This window comes from Mustela nigripes, chromosome 2 (genome assembly GCF_022355385.1).
Source record: "Mustela nigripes isolate SB6536 chromosome 2, MUSNIG.SB6536, whole genome shotgun sequence".
Classification (NCBI taxonomy): domain Eukaryota; kingdom Metazoa; phylum Chordata; class Mammalia; order Carnivora; family Mustelidae; genus Mustela; species Mustela nigripes.
Genome location: NC_081558.1, coordinates 108,011,261 through 108,027,693, shown reverse-complemented (window position 1 = coordinate 108,027,693; position 16,433 = coordinate 108,011,261). Strand labels below are relative to the sequence as shown.

General features: G+C 38.8%; 1 protein-coding gene across 4 annotated transcripts in view; it reads left to right on the top strand.

Moving 5' to 3' along the window:
- TP63 (tumor protein p63) overlaps nt 1-16,433 on the top strand; it is a 219,960-nt gene that overhangs the window by 180,806 nt on the left and 22,721 nt on the right. For 3 of the 4 annotated variants that reach the window (XM_059388023.1, XM_059388025.1, XM_059388026.1), the window contains exons 5-9: nt 9,513-9,699; nt 11,834-11,949; nt 13,155-13,264; nt 13,935-14,071; nt 15,882-15,964. In XM_059388023.1, the coding sequence (XP_059244006.1) occupies nt 9,513-9,699; nt 11,834-11,949; nt 13,155-13,264; nt 13,935-14,071; nt 15,882-15,964 (633 nt within the window). The remainder of the gene's footprint in view (nt 1-9,512; nt 9,700-11,833; nt 11,950-13,154; nt 13,265-13,934; nt 14,072-15,881; nt 15,965-16,433) is intronic. The other variant, XM_059388024.1, reaches the window with a different exon arrangement.

Genomic DNA, 16,433 nt, shown 5'->3' with positions numbered 1-16,433 from the left:
CTGAGCCTCATTGCTCTCTGCTCTGCGCCTTCCTCTCTGGTACCTCCCCTTCCCACCCTGCCCCCACCTATATTTCAGCCATAGTTAAAAGTCTGTCTGCTTATATTCATGATGCTCTGTATCTGTGGGAAGCCATGTCTGTGGAAAGCTCTCCCGTCCTCACGTTTTTGGATACATCATTAGGTTGGTGAATAATTTGCCTGTAAGTCCTAGTTTAAATATCACTACTGCTATGAAATCTTCCTTCTCCAGTGGGATACATTTGCTTTTCTCTTTCTCTCTCATCTCTAAACAATCCATCAGTATATCTGGTTAAAATATATCCAGAAACCCAATTGCTTCTTGCCAACTCTACTTCTGGTCCAAGCAATACTCATTTTTTACTTGGATCACTTGCAGTAGCTTCCTTACTGAACTCTCCATTTCCATCTTTGATCTATAAAGTCTGTTTCTCACATAACAGCCAAAATATTATTAAAATCATTAATCAGATCATGTCACCTTCTCAGACCTCTCCAGTGGCTTCTTAGCTCATGCCAAGGAAAGGTGCAGTCTTTCCTGGCCTGTAAAGCCTTCTATGATCTGGGCCCCATATGAGGTCTGATTCAGATCTTATCCCTTGCCACTGTAGCCTTCATTCACTGGTCTCCTTGACAGACATACTCACCCCAGGACCTTTTCATTTGCTGTCTCCGGTATTTGAAATATTATTTCCCTAGGTGTGTGCATGGTTTACCGTGCTTCCTTCACATCTTTCTTTATCAATTTGTCAAAAATCCTTCCCTCATAACCCTTGATAAAATAATAGCTCCCTCACAGCACAACTCCCCAACTCTTGGCTCTTAATTTTCTATCTCCTTTTTTTCCCCCCTGACTTCATTTTCTTTATAGCACTTATCACCATCTAACAGAGTATTTATTTGTTTATTCTAGAATATTAACATCTTCAGAGCCTGGACTTTGCTTTTGTTTATTGCTAAATTTTCTGACTTAAAAGAGAGCCTTGTGTGTAGTACTTGCTCAATAAATGGGATATTTATTAACACATAGTTTATTGCTCTCTGCCCCCAATCCCATAATATGTTATACATATCTCTGCTCTACACAGTGTATTTGTGCTGTTTGTGGGGTTTTTTTTTTTGTTTGTTTGTTTTCTGGCTCTATACTGTGAGCAACTTGAAGGTAAGGGTGAGTAAGCTTTCCTTTCAATTTACTTTATGTTTCAAAGACTGTCCCACAGTGAGGATATGTAAATTCCTGCGTTCTAGGGTTTTTAATCTTATTTCTCTCTGTTCCTCTTACAGAGCCAAGTACTTGACATTGTATAGTATATGCTTAGTAAATGTTTGTTTGATAATTACTGGATGATGTGCAAGTGGGGAGATAAATAGATGTCATGCCTAGTTTACGGTAGCAGCTGATTTGCAGATTCTAATATAGAATCTTCATTTCCCACCAAAATATTATGAATTACAGAAAAATGTGCTACTGAGTTGGACACTCATGCTATTGATAGCACCATGTAACAATTTTTATTTTTTTTTTAAAGTCTCATGGAACTGAATTGAAAGTTGTCAAAGAAACATGAGGGATGCAAAAACTAGCTGTAGCTATATCTTGTTACGTTCACAGAAAACTACAAAAGCAATTAGGTACCTATGTCAAAAAACAATGACAACCAAAAAAGAAGGAGAAGAAGAAGAAGAAGAAGGTAAAACTACTAAGTGTAAGGGAACATCATTTTAGTGAATCAAAGGAAGCAAAAACATCCTAGCAACCAGGAAAAAAAAAAGTTTAGAAGATTGCTTCAGTACAAAGCAATAAAACATAAGCATTATAAAGTTAGGAGAAGAAAATAATATATCTAGAACAGCAGAACCTGGTGAAAAGATGACTGGATAAGGTAAAAAGGGAGATTAAGTAGATAGGAGCATTTGAAATGCAGTAGACGAATTACAGTTATTTGTGGTGGAACAGACCAGGACTAACTCTAGAAAACCATACATATGATATGGAAAACGACTTTGATGAGCTTTCCCAGAACGCAGACAAAAGCAATAATGCTAACAGTTAGTGTTTAAGTAAATAAAAGTGTATGCTAGGGAATGCAGAACCAAAGTAAGACTTGGATGTTTCTGAAAATTAATAAGAGTAGAAGAAGCAAAAATAGAGGTGAAACAAGAAAAGAAAAATTATATAGAGCTACATTCAAGCATGTAAGTTGAAAGAGCTCACCAATTCCCAAATGATTTTAAGAAAAAAATCAGAAACATTCTCACATTTTTTTTTAGAACAAAATAAAGATGGAAACAAAATCCTTTAAGGAGCTTGGGAGAAGTAAGCACCTTATCTAGTTTAAAGCAAGAAAATTAAAATTGATCTTGGACTTCTCTCTAACATTAAAATATGCATTGACTCAATTATCCAGTTTCAAGAGATCTAATTTACATACTAAAATTAATTTATGTCTAAGGATTTGTGAATTAATATATGCTCACCGTGTTATTTTTAATACTTTAAAATTAGAGTTAAATTCACATTCTATAAGACAAGCATAATTAAGTAAATCATGGTATGTCTCTCCAATACTATAATTATAACCGCTTAAACTATATTTTTAAATTAATAGAACACACTCATGATATGTTAAATAAAAAAGATACCAAAATGTTTGTTATGTTCCAGTTTGTATAAGAGTTTGTGTGCTTATAGAGTGTATGTATATATGTATGTATGTGTTTATATGCATAGGAAAAAGTCTATAATGTTAATGGCATTTATCTCTGGGTAGGGATAAGACATCATATATTTCCTTTTTTCTTCAGAATTTCTATGTGTACATGTTGTTATAATTAAGAAAAAGAAACAGAAAACTTTATAGAAAAAAAAGTTGAGAAGAAGTTTATAAGTTTTTAATTCTTTATAGCTGCTTCTAATAGTAACACTATAGGAAGAGATACACTATATCTTCAAACATAAAGATTGAAATATATAATATCCACCCAAAGAACTAATGGAAATTCAGTGCAATGGAATTGCACCACTAAAGAAGTTCTTAGATAGAGGAGATTCTCTTTTCAGATATAGAATCAACTGGCTTTTTCCTTTGATACCTGTAAGTAGAAAAAACCTAGCTAGAGATAAAAATAACCTTAGAACAGCAATAAAAAAAAAATCCATTTAGAAAGATAAGAAAATGGTGCAAAGGGGGAATAAGTTAAGGTCAGAAACAGAACCCATTAAATAAGTATAAGTCTTAGAAAAAGAATTATTTTTCTCAGAAACATAAGTGTGGCCCCTCATGATATTGGATATGAAGACTAATTAATCCAAAAGAAATGCTTCATATGTTCCTCCATATTAAGACTATATTAAAATGTTATAGACACAGTTAAAAGGGTGCATTAAAGGAACCTTTGTAGAATGTAGAATGCTTATATCAGAGAAACATAAAAGTCTAAAATCAATGATCTAAGATATCAATTTAAAAAATAAAAATAAATCAATAGCAATTTGAACCATAGTTCATTTTTGCAGTTAGACAAGAATAAAAATTAAAAATCATGCATATCGGAAAAGAAGGAATAAAACTGTCTTTACTCACAGTAAACATAATCATCTATGTAGAAAATACTAAAACAGATACAAAAAGCTACCAGAACTAGTAAGTTTAGCAAGGTGACAGGATGCATAGTCAATACAAAGATCAATTATGTTTTTATATACCAGAAAAACAATTTTCAGACTTAAAATTTTTCAAGTACTATTTAAACAATTTTTAAAAATACTGAAGGAGTTGTCTAACAAAGTAATGCAAGGTTTGCATACTAAAAACTGAAACATTCCTGAGAAAACTTAAAAGTTCCTAATTAGAGATATATACCATGTTCATGGATTAAAATACATAATGCTACTAGTATATCAGTTCTTTTCAAAATGACCTATATATTCAAAACAATTTTTTCCAAAATTCTATCAGGCATTTCTGTAGTAATCAACAAGTTGCTTGTGAATTTTAAATAGAATTTCAGAGGACCTAAAATAAGCCAAAACAATTTTGGAAGAGAACAAAATTGGAGGATACAGATTCTCTGATTTTGAGACTTCCCATAAAGTTAGTATAATCCATACAGTGTGACAACTGGTATATGAATCGACATACAGGTCAACAGAAAAGGACAGTGTCCAGATAAAGATGTGAACACATGTGGTCAATTAATTTCCAAAAAAATATCTAAACCAATTGAACACAGGGAAAAGATTGAGATAAACTTTTCAACAAGTCTTGCTGGAACAATTAGATAGCTGTTAAAAAGAAGAGGAAGACAAGGAGGAGGAGAATTGACTGAACATAGATATAGGACTAAACACAAGAGCTAAGACTCTAAATTTTATACATGTAAATATATAAATCCTTCTGACATTGGGTTAGACAATGATTTCTTAGGACACAGGAAGCATACACCTTAAAGGGCAAAATACTGATAATTCCTCAGAATTAACTGTTTTGGAAAAGTACAAAAATGGGTAAAAAAAAAAGTTGCAGACTGGGAGAAAATATATTTTTAAAATGTGTATCTGATTAAAAAAAAACTTGTATTTAGACTATATAAAGAATACTTTCAACTCAAATTAAGAACGCAAGCAACCCAATTAAAAAATAGAGATTTAAAAAGTTTAAAAGATTTGAATAAACCCATCCAGAAAGAATAGTATATAAGTATATGAAATAATATAAATGAATATAAATATATTCATGTTTTAATATATTTGATTATAAATATATTAATGTTTATTTGTATGAAATATAAATATACTTATATTTTCAATTTTTATTATGTAAAATATTATAATTGATGAATATGAAATAAGTATATGAAAAGGTACTCCACATCATTAAACATCAGGAAAATGCTAATTTAAACCACAGTGAGAACCATTACATGCTTGCTGGGATGACATTAAAACTGACAATAGCAGGTGCTGACAAGGCTGTGAACGCACATTGCTGGTGGCAGTGTAAAGTGGTGCGACTCTTTGTAAAAAAGCTTGGCAGTTACTCATAAAGTTAATCATATGTTTACTGAGCAATCAGACTTCGAGGTCCCTATCTGGAAAAATGAAAACAGGTGTCCTCACTCAGATTTATATATGTACGTCCCTGAGTCTTATTCACAGTAAGTGCAGACTGGAAATAACTAATGCATCGATAAATGATGGAATTCTACTAAATCATAAATGGAATATAGTACATGCAAAAACATGGATGAACCTCCAAAGCATTATGTGAAATGAAAGAAGCCAGGCACGTAAGATTATACACTGTATCGTTCCGTTTCTGTAAGATTCTAAAGCAGGGTGGTGAGAAAAAAGCAGGTAAATGGTTGCCTAAAAAAGGGTCAGGAAGAGGATTGGTTATAGAAGAGGCAAAGATAATTTTGATGACTGGACTGAGGAGGTGGTTAAAGAACACATCTCCCCTCCCCAAAAAATAGACTATAGATTTAAAAAAATCTCAAGTCAATGTTGGGAGCAGGTTAGAGAGAGATTTTGGGAGTCCCAGAGAGAGAGAGATTAAAAGGAGACAGATGTATTTTGCTTTTCACCCTGTTCCCACTCAAATTACCAGAGTATTCTAAAATCTCAGCTTAAGGGGCTCCTGGGTGGCTCAGTGGGTTAGTTTCTCCCTTTGGCTCAGGTCATGATCTCAGGGTCCTGGGATCGAGCCCCACATCGGGCAGTCTCGCTGCTCAGCGGGGAGCCTGCTTCCTCCTCTCTCTGTGCCTGCCTCTCTGCCTACTTGTGATCTCTGTCTGTCAAATAAATAAATAAAAACTCTTTAATAAATAAATAAATAAATAAATAAAATCTCAGCTTAAATCAAATGACCATTCTTTTGTGATCCTGCAGAAGATTGGAAACTTGGTAGAGATAGTAGTGGCCATTTGGTAGAGGATAAGGGACGCCTCAATTTAGTGCTGGAAAAATAATCAAACATCAGCACAGACCGCCCTTGTGACCAGTGAGGGAAATGAAGTAGGAGAAGCTGGGCCTCTAGTTACTGAGCAGCAGGCCTGGTAGTCTCACCGGAAGCAATAATCAAAATGGATCTCGGCCCTGGTCAGATACTTTGATTCAGTCAATATGAAACTTTCATCCTTAAAATTGGAAAATGTGGTCTACAGTACCAGACGCAGTCCTAGCCCAGGGGGTTATCTGAATTGCCTGGGCTTGGTGAGGAGAACAGAGGAAGAGTGTGAGTCATTGCAGACGGGGAATGGCAGGACTGAATCGTGGGTGATGCATGTATGGTGTTTGGGAGGAGTAAGAGGTTCGCATGGGTAGAATATGCGATGGGAAGGGAGTGTGTTGGGAGGGGGAGGGGAGGGAAGGAGAGAGAGATGGGGTCAGGCCACAAAGGGCCTTAACAAACCATGGGGAAGATCAGGGCCTCGTGCACGACTTACCCTGAACTGTAACCAAGAGTACTGACAGACGGCTGGTACTAGACTCCAAGGTTGGTTTCCTCCCAGTCTGGGATTTTTTCAGTTCTAGCATGTGCTGTTGCTCTCTGCAATTAAATAAGCAAACATTATTACATTGAGAATTAAATAAAGAGGAATTGTTGATGGTGAGTCAACTACTTACAAGCTTGTTTTAATGTTAGAGAAGATTGAATACCTTTGAATTTGCTTCAGAGTATAGCCATGCTGTTGGGAATTAGAGAAAGGTAAAAATACACAAATTTGCACTGCTGAGCCAGGAGAGATCAAGACAAGGGACTCTTGTTACAGGGCTGGGATTAGGACTCTCCTAGACTGGTTGCTAACCAGCTCTTCTCTGTGACCTCAGGCAAGTCCTCTGTAGGCCTCGGCTTTCTTATCTATAAAATGGGGATAATAATGCTGATTCATTATCTGTTATCTGCAATTCTGAGATCCAAAGAACCCTGAAAACCAAAAGTTGGTTTGGTTTGGTTTGGATTTCATGACATTTGTGACAGCTTCATTTGGTAGTGAAATCTGGCCTGAACTTTGAAGCTCTATAGTCATTTCCTAGTTGGTATGAATAGTCATGAATTCTGAAGAAACATTAACGTTTGATTATGGGGTGTTGACCTAAATCCTGCTGGAAGTGTTTATAATATATGCTATATGAGCTCTCCTCCAAGTTATAAAATCAAAATTATTCTGGATTCTAAAATATCTGGCTCCAAGGGTTTCAGATAAGAGACTTTATCCCTGGGGCACCTGGGTGGCTCAGTGGGTTAAAGCCTCTACCTTCAGCCCTGGTCATGATCTCGGGGTCCTGGGATTGAGCCCTACATCAGGCTTTCTGCTCAGCAGGGAGTCTGCTTCCCTTCCTTTCTCTCTCTCTGCCTGCCTCTCTGCCTACTTGTGATCTCTGTTAAATAAATAAAAATCTTAAAAAAAAAGAGAGAGACTTTATCCCTGTAATACCTTCACCATGGGGTTGTGTGAGGATTCTATTTCTGACGGCAGAACTCAGGAAAAGGTAAAACCATTATTATTTATTTAGACTCAAAAATGAGATTCCCCTCTCCCATCCCTCAGAATGAGAGAGGGTACCAACTGATGAAACCTATGTTGGTTTTTAGTGCTTTTACATTTTAGTCTGTCCAGTTTGATTGATAGTATATCAATTATTGAAAAAAGATGTGTTGTTTTTTTTTCTTTGAACTGTCTTACTCTGAACACTTCTCCTGCTCCTCCTCCGCCTCCTCCTCCTTCTTCTTCTTCTTTAATCTTTACCTACTTGGGTAGGGGTCTTATTTGTCTTCAGGTGACAAACTTATTTTTCAGTCATTTTTCCTGAGGTGAATCTTATGGAAACACATGCTTAGGTTATATATCTCCAAACTAAAACACAAACGGCTATGCTTATGTTCTGAGCATTCTCAGTAAAAGTGAGTTCTTAACATGTCCTAAAGCAGTGTCCTTGTTTGTAAAGTCATTGGTTAAAAACACAGCCCAAAAGTACTGTTCTAGTTTTCATTCAGTATTTCCTGAGTAGAGTTTTATTTTTGTGGTCGATTTTTGGCATGCTCTCTGTTTCCTCAAGCGATATAAAACCCGTTTGTTGTGTCTAATCCTTGACCTGTGGGCATGGTTATGCAACACACTTCTTGCATTAGGAAAATTTTAACTGAAAATTTCATATACTAAAATGTTTGGGATGAAAGATTAAATATTTCAAAAGGAAGAAATAAAGCAATCGTTTTCAAATGCGCTTTTTAGTCAGACATTTGTCTTTAGTCAGAGTTGGGTTGAAACATATCATTAATAAATCTTTTTGCCCTTCTGGCTCCTGGTCCCCAGTGTCTTTCCCCTGGAGCACTGTGGCTGCCAATTTAGGGTTGCAGCCTGTGTGTGTATGCGTGTATGCGTGTGTGCGTGTGTGTGTCTGTGTGCACACACACATGTACCTTTGTCTGGGTAAGTGTTACTCGGGGCCCCACTCTTGGCTGGCAGTGCTGATGTCTGGTGGTTTCACTGCAGCAACACAATGAGGAATGCAGGGATTGGGTATTGGCTTAAGAGAACAGGGATGCTAAGGTTTAATAGAATGTAAGGATTAGAATGGAGACTTTCTACATTGGTTCAGAGATGGGGAGGGGAAGAAACACAGGAAAGGAATTTTTTTCTTCTATTTGGTTCTAGGTTGCATGCTTTCTTCCCCTATTTTGCTAGTTCTACAACCAACCAACCAACCAACCAAAGAATCACTGAATTTCCTCTCCCTCAGAAGGAAGTGTGGGGAATAAAAGCTTCAGTCACTTATGAGTGAAGAGATCTATATCTTGATGGATTTTGCCATCATGATTTGTATCATTACAATAGGCTAGTCCTGTTCATGAGCATATAGGAGCAAATGGCCCCTTTCCGCTTTCTCCTTGTCTCAGGCTATGGCATGAGAATATAAGGGCAACAGTTTGGGAAAACTTTTGCTTTGCAGTTTTCTAGTTGGTTGCCCTTGGGTAAAATCTCTTTACTCTCTGCTAGATATTCCATCTTCATTCCCCCCCCCCATATATCCTATTTTCTTTGAGTCTCTCTAAAGTATTATAAGGGCAGGGTAAATTATCATCTGTTTAATATTACTCAAAATATGAAAACATTGTGGGGTTTTTTTTCTACTTAGTTTCTGGATTTCTGTAAAGCTGTTTGGGGTAGGAATTATTTAAACCCTTCCGAGGCTCAATTTCTTCATCCTAATGAGAAGATACCAGAAAATAATGACATAAATGTGTTTTGATAAATGTGAAGTCTTTTATCGACAGGATGTCATTTAAGGGGGGAAAAATGGCTAATTTGATTAGTGACTATTATTCCTTCTGGTAAGATTGCTAGCTGTCATCGTTGGCTATGTAGTAGCTGGTTGTAGACATGCATCTGTAGATAGTGGACCTAGTTTCCTTGTTCTGAGTTGGAAAGTAACAATATCTCCTGTCGGTTCTTTCCTCCCACCACCATCGGCCCTTCTCTAAGCAGTATTCCACTGAACTGAAGAAACTGTACTGCCAAATTGCAAAGACATGTCCCATCCAGATCAAGGTGATGACCCCACCTCCACAGGGAGCTGTCATCCGTGCCATGCCTGTCTACAAGAAAGCTGAGCATGTCACTGAGGTGGTGAAACGGTGCCCCAACCACGAGCTGAGCCGTGAATTCAATGAGGGTAAGAATTGGGATCTGGGGCTGCTTGGCTAAACTCCTAAAAGACAGAGATCCTGTGGAGATTTTACTTTGGGGTCCATCTACCTGGTTCTAAACTCTGCAATCTGAGTTCTACCTCTTCATCTAACAGAGTGTCTGAGAATAATGATAACCACATTGATGGCTCCATAACAATTGGACTATTCATAATTTAATGTTGGTAATTACTAGGTGACCTGAACTTGCCTCTTCACTCCCTGCTGTTTCCTTCCTTTTTCTCTTTTCTTTTTTCAAATGAGAGGGTGGAGGAGGGACAACCTGACCTCTGACCCGTTCAGCCCAGATGAGGGTAACCTTCAACTTTAGTGCCTTTCCTAGAGTGGGTGTCTAGGCCATACCAGCCAAGAGCTGGGACGAGCATAAAAGGTGAGAAACACTAGAAAACAGAAGAGGAGAGTGGGAAAAAAAAAAAAAAAAAAAAAAAAAAGGTATGAAGATAATTAATGGGCAATGGGAGCAAAGAGAAGATATAGGACATAAGCTTGGATGGGGAACAGCAACATCATGGACTGGGAGTCAGGACGCAGGCATTTTGGGGGCCTCCTTTAAGCTCAGTGTCCCTGGATAAGTCACGCCCCATGTTCTGAGCCTCAGCTACAACAAGAGCTTTACAATAAGGTCACTATTTCCAAGGGTTCTCTTACATTGGACATTCTAAGTTTCTATGAAAGGAGGTTAAGTAAGGAGCAGTGGAAAGTAGAAATGAGGGACAAGAGAACACATAAGTATTCATCAAAAGAGGGATCTGGGTGCAGAAGGCTTGGAAGGTAGGATACTTTATATAGAAAATATATTTTAAAAAAGAAATGTTGGTAGTAGCTAGTGTGATGTAGGAATAAATGGTAGAGAATAATGGTAGAATAAAGGGAGTGGATAGAAATTTCAACAGAGAAAGTAAAAATCCTCCCACCATAACACAACTACTTTTTACACATTAATTTCTAGTCCTTGTCTACACAGCCTCATTTTCAATACTTTTCCATCTTGATTTTCACTTAACAGTATGTCTTAAAGATGATTCCTTATAGCTAGGCTCCATTTTAGGTTTCCACAACTGCCCTTGATCCATCAAGAGGATATAACTGTAGTTTGTTTTGTTTTGATTTTTCACTGTTTGACGTAGCACCTGTTTTTAGTTGTCGCCAAATAAATGATTCTGCAGAGAGCGTTTTCATACTTAACTTTTGACTTTTGCAGAATAACAATTTTTATACAATGATAATATGTACCCAAAGATTAAGAACACCTTTATGGCTCCCACTTCCCAATTCTCAGATCAGCTTCTTTCTTTTGGAGCTCTGTCAAGTGTCCCAATTTTGTGCAATCTGGCCTATGCCCTTTCAAAAGCATGCTTCCGTTTTCTGATCCTTCAGCCTGGAGTTTTTTCAGCACCAGAAAACCAGTACGCTTCTCAGCTTTATAACCAAAGCAGGTGTAAAATCAAAGGTTACTGCCTGGCTCACTCAGTTCAGCATGTGACTCTTGATGTCAGGGTCATGAGTTCGAGCCCCACATTGAGTGTAGATCTTAAAAAAAAAAAAAAAAAAAAAAAAAGCAGGTGTAAATATGAAGACTTTATGGCAGAGAAAAGAACAGGCAATGATACATCTATTATCTCTTGTTAGTATTTTTGCTAGTCAGTTTTGGAAATCTATTCTCCAACTGGGTTTTGGAGTTTTAGGGTTTTTTGTTTGTTTGTTTTTTGTTTTTGTTTTTTGTTTTTTATGAACTAGTTCCTTTTACTTCTCTTTCCCATGGGAGATAGCAGAATCCCTTCTATGGATCAGAGCAGAGACGTAGTCATAGAATTCCTGGAAAGCTTGAATTTTTAACCTTCAGCACAGGAAACAAAGGGACTATTCCCTTAAGTATAGATGAGCATTCCAGGCCTTTCTGTTGTTACAGAGTCACACCTTCATTCATTTGATACCTGCAATGAGTTCTCTTCCTTTCTTCAAGGATGTATGTTTCCTCTATTGAATAAACCGTTTCTTCAGCCACCAATATTTTGCCCATGCAGCTTCATTTCCTTCTCTCTTTCCCTTTCTTTCTTTGAATGCAAAGAACTAGCTATTTTGTCTTTCTTTGTTCTGCAGGACAGATTGCCCCTCCCAGTCATTTGATTCGAGTAGAAGGAAACAGCCATGCACAGTATGTAGAAGACCCCATCACAGGAAGACAGAGTGTGTTGGTACCTTACGAGCCACCGCAGGTAAAAAGACAAGGACTGGGCTGACTTGGGAGAACATGTTTTGGTAATAAAAGGTGTTTTGAGGGTCTCTTTCTGCATCAGTGTTTGTCATGAAATACAATCCTTTTGGTATTTCTCCTCTCCCTCTTTACCACACTGCTTCTCTATCCCCTTCAGAACTCCTACATTTGTACTAGGTTAACTTGATGAAATTGCTGTGTACCCACATTCCCATCTTAAAAGCCTGTGATCATTGAACTTGCAATTGGGTAAATACCAGACCTTTTCTCATCTAGAGAATCTAACTGGCAATTGAACTGGTAGTAGATTTGGACTGGATGCCGATTTATTTCCAGTGGCCTACAAATGGGAGACTCTGAGGGGGGTCTCTTAGCTCAAGTTTGGACGAACAGGTGGCAGATTAGGAAAGCAGACTGGGTCTGTGTTAAGAACACTGGAGTGGTGAAACCAGTCTCATGGTTTGCCCATTTGCTGTATGGGCAGTTCCCTTGTGGCTCTGCCTCCCTAAACTTCAGTTGCCTTGCTCATAAATGATCACTTTGGAATAGCTGATTTAATCCAGAGGACATTTTAGCTCCAGAGTGGTATTTATGGAACTTTACATTTAAATCTGTGTTTTCCTATTTTATTCACATGGGGGAAATATCCTTGGATGTTGCTGCTATTTTAGATAATTCTTTCATTTCTCCCCCTCTTTGAATTAGGTGATAGGGATTAGCTTGCAAATGAATAAGATCAGTAGGATCAAAAAGTTCTACGATTTTGGGGCCCTTGTGTGGCTCAGTTGGTTAAGAGACCAACTCCTGATTTCTGCTCAGGTCATGATCTCATGGTCCTGAGATGGAGCCCTGTGTCAGGCTCTGCGTTGAGCCAGGACCCTGCTTCTCTCTCTCTGCCTCTTCCTGTGCCCCTCCCGCATTCTCTCTCTCTCTCTCTCCCCTTCTCTCTCTCTAAAATAAATCTATTTTTAAAAAAGTATTACGTTTTAGAGTCTTTTTCACCTAATTTAGTGTCCAGTGTTGCAAACATTAAGCTTCCCAAGAGACAAGTCAAAGAGAAATCTACAATGGGTTTTAGAGCTTGTCTTTCTAGAGGAAAGTGTGTCACCTCATTCAGAAGTGAATTAGTTAACTAGAGAGAAGTGAGAAGGAAGAACATCAGTTCAAACCATTGCTAACCCAGAGTCTTTTTCCTCCTGCGTTCAGGTTGGCACTGAATTCACGACAGTCCTGTACAATTTCATGTGTAACAGCAGTTGTGTTGGAGGGATGAACCGCCGTCCAATTTTAATCATTGTTACTCTGGAAACCAGAGAGTAAGTGGCATAGGCAGAATTGTCATTCTGCAAAACACCATGGGCAGAGGGCAACGTGAAATTGTGTTTGCTCTATCATTACCTTCCCATGCACAGCAAAGAGCTACCCTTGATTTGTTTCCTTTGTGCTTTAAATCCTGGCTGCAAACACCGACATAAAAGATCTAAGAAGGTGGAGACAGAACAGGGTGCATTAAGGTGGGGGGAAGAAAAGAACTGGGAAGGCATGCAAGTCACTTCATACCTGAATTCCTGACATTTGACTGCAATCGTTTCTGATTAGACAGTGTTTGTTTTCATGCGGCTCCCAAGGCAGTTAACAGTTTCCTTGAGTAAGTCTGGGCTGCCTCAGGGGGTTTTATCCAGAAACATCCACTGGCTTAACTCAACTTTCCTTCAAAATCTGTAGCTAAATACAGCTGTTCAGTTAATGGCTTGGAGGTTCTTTGCAGAACAAATGGAATGTTATTTACTAATATTGTTTGGGACATGTAAGCCCTTTTGTGTTCTGCCAAGTGCTTCTGGGTCCATCCTCAAAGCAGCCATGAGGGAGCCGGTGGTGATGGTGGGTGGGTGATGGCTGGCACTGCATATGGAAATGAGAGAACACCAGGGATTTTTACAGTTCTTTTCCATGTCACCCTTTCTCTCCCTCCTCTCTGATTTGTAGTGGGCAAGTCCTGGGCCGACGCTGCTTTGAGGCCCGGATCTGTGCTTGCCCAGGGAGAGACCGGAAGGCGGATGAAGACAGCATCAGGAAGCAGCAGGTGTCGGACAGCGCAAAGAACGGTGACGGTACGAAGCGCCGTAAGTAGCTGTAGTAGCCAAACGGGGTAGGGCGAAATCGACTCCAGATGTGGGGGCCGGGAGCACTAGTGGGAAGCTGCATAGGAAGACCTCAGGCTTCAGGGGCAAGAATGACTTGAGGTCCCGCAGCCAGTGCGAGCGGCTGTCCCGATAATGGAGGGACTCCCAGATGTGCCTGACAGCTTGGCATAAGCAAATCATCCAGGTGGGGATTTCTTCGTCCAGAGGTCCTCACACTGTGACTTCCAGACCAGTAGCATCAGCATCATCTTGCCACTGGGTAGAAATGCTAATTCTTAGTTCCCAGACCTGCTGAATCAAAAACTAAGCGTATGTGCCCCCGATACCAGTTTATCTTTCTGTAATTGCGCGGAAGGGCTGAAAATAGCATCTACCTTATGAATTCTTGGAAAAAATGAGATTTACAAATATATTTCATGAAGCACCGTCTGGGGAATATGCATATCTGGGTTTCATGGAGTTTTGACACGTATCACCATCTTGGGGCCTCAGTTTCTTCATTAATAATGAGACTAATGATTTAGGGCTATTGTTTTCAAACTCACTTTGTTAGGCAGTGAGATTTTTTTTTTTTAATATGAAATATTGCAAAGAAGATCCCTACGGTGCATATAGATTAAAGTAGAATGGTGCTATTTGAAGGGGACAGGAGTCGGGTGGTCTGTGACTCTCAACTGTCTCTTGCCCATGAGGTACAGGGGTTTAGACCTCCAGGTAACAAAGTGTGAAAACCACTGATCCACATGTGCATCTAACTTGTGAGAAGAAGTGGATTCTAGAAGATACCTCGCATAAGCCTGTTATCATTACAAGTATTTTAAAGTATACCATGCTGTGACTTATTTCATGAAAACACGTTTTAATCTTACTATTGGTTAGTATCCAGAAGAAATAGAAATTGTATTGCATTTTACAGAACAACAGAATGTTATAGGAGCTACTCATCATCAACTTCTCACTGTTCCTTATGATTTCCATTCCTGTTAGACTCCTTTTCTCCCTGATTATTCCTCAAAAAAGTGTATATGTATGATTTATCGTACACATACACAAACATACAATACTTAACTATGTATATAAATTTATAGCCCCCCTAATTTTCCTCTTGAGTCTGTCTAGTGGCATCATTTATATATGCTTCCCTAAGTACCTCAGTTACCTACAAATTAATAACTTTGAGTAAGAATAGATCATCCGAACTTTGGCAGAAGAATCCTCTCTATATCCTGGATCCTGGCTGTAGTACCTCCTGTTAGAAACCTAAAGGGTTTATGAGCTGCCTCCGCTCACTTTACCGGAGGGAAAACCAAGGGCCTGGAAGTGAAACGGGCTGTCTGAAGTTACGTGATGTATACATTGTCACAGGAGGGCTGAACCCACAAGCTGAACACATGGGCAAAACAGCTTCTACAACACCCCTTCCTTTACCTCCTTGGAAGATAAATGATCTGAAACATAAAAGACCAAACCCATTTATCTTCCTTCCTCAAACAGCTGTTCACAGTCACAGGCGCCTGAGACTCAAGGATCCCTGCAGCACCACATAGGCCAAAGACTCTCTTTCAGCTTCCCAGCATGTCCTTCTCCTGCTTACTTCTCCCCACCCCCACCCCCCACCTCATCATTGTTAGGCCTACACTCAATGTAAATGCAGTGCTTACCAAGGAAATGGAGGCGTAGGATGGGAAACTCTAATCTCACAGGTTTGCTGAGGCTACTGTTTGTGTAATAAATGTACTAGTGCTTCAGAAATGTTCCCAGGATGAAACTTGCATTTTCCCTCCACCAGCTTTTCGTCAGAACACACATGGCATCCAGATGACATCCATTAAGAAACGGAGGTCCCCAGATGATGAGCTGTTATATTTACCAGTGAGTCTCCCTTGAGTCTTCATGATTACTTTATTTTTACCTTCTCTGTGTTATCTGATTATCTGTGACAATGAGAAAGGGAAGATGGTGACTAGGGAGATAAGACAAGAAAAAAACATTGTTTGAGAAATCAGGAAATGATCCCTCCCCTATTTTGGAATCTGTCAGTAGTGCAGGCGCTCTACTTAAAACTTACCCAGTCAAAGCACCTCCTCTAATATATTTTTTTCTTACCCAAATATTTATAGCTAAGTTGCCGTTCATTGTTTAAGAATGATAAAGTTACCCTAGACAGTGTGGCCATACCATCCCATGACCAAGATTGAGATTGTGTCAGAAGGAGCTCACAGATTCGAGAGTAAAACAATTATAGACTTGACTGCAATTTCTTTTAGAAAGTGCTCTACAGAAAGCCAAGCCAGACAGGATCCTCAGTTATATGTGAATGGCCAGAAGACTCAGCCCAGTT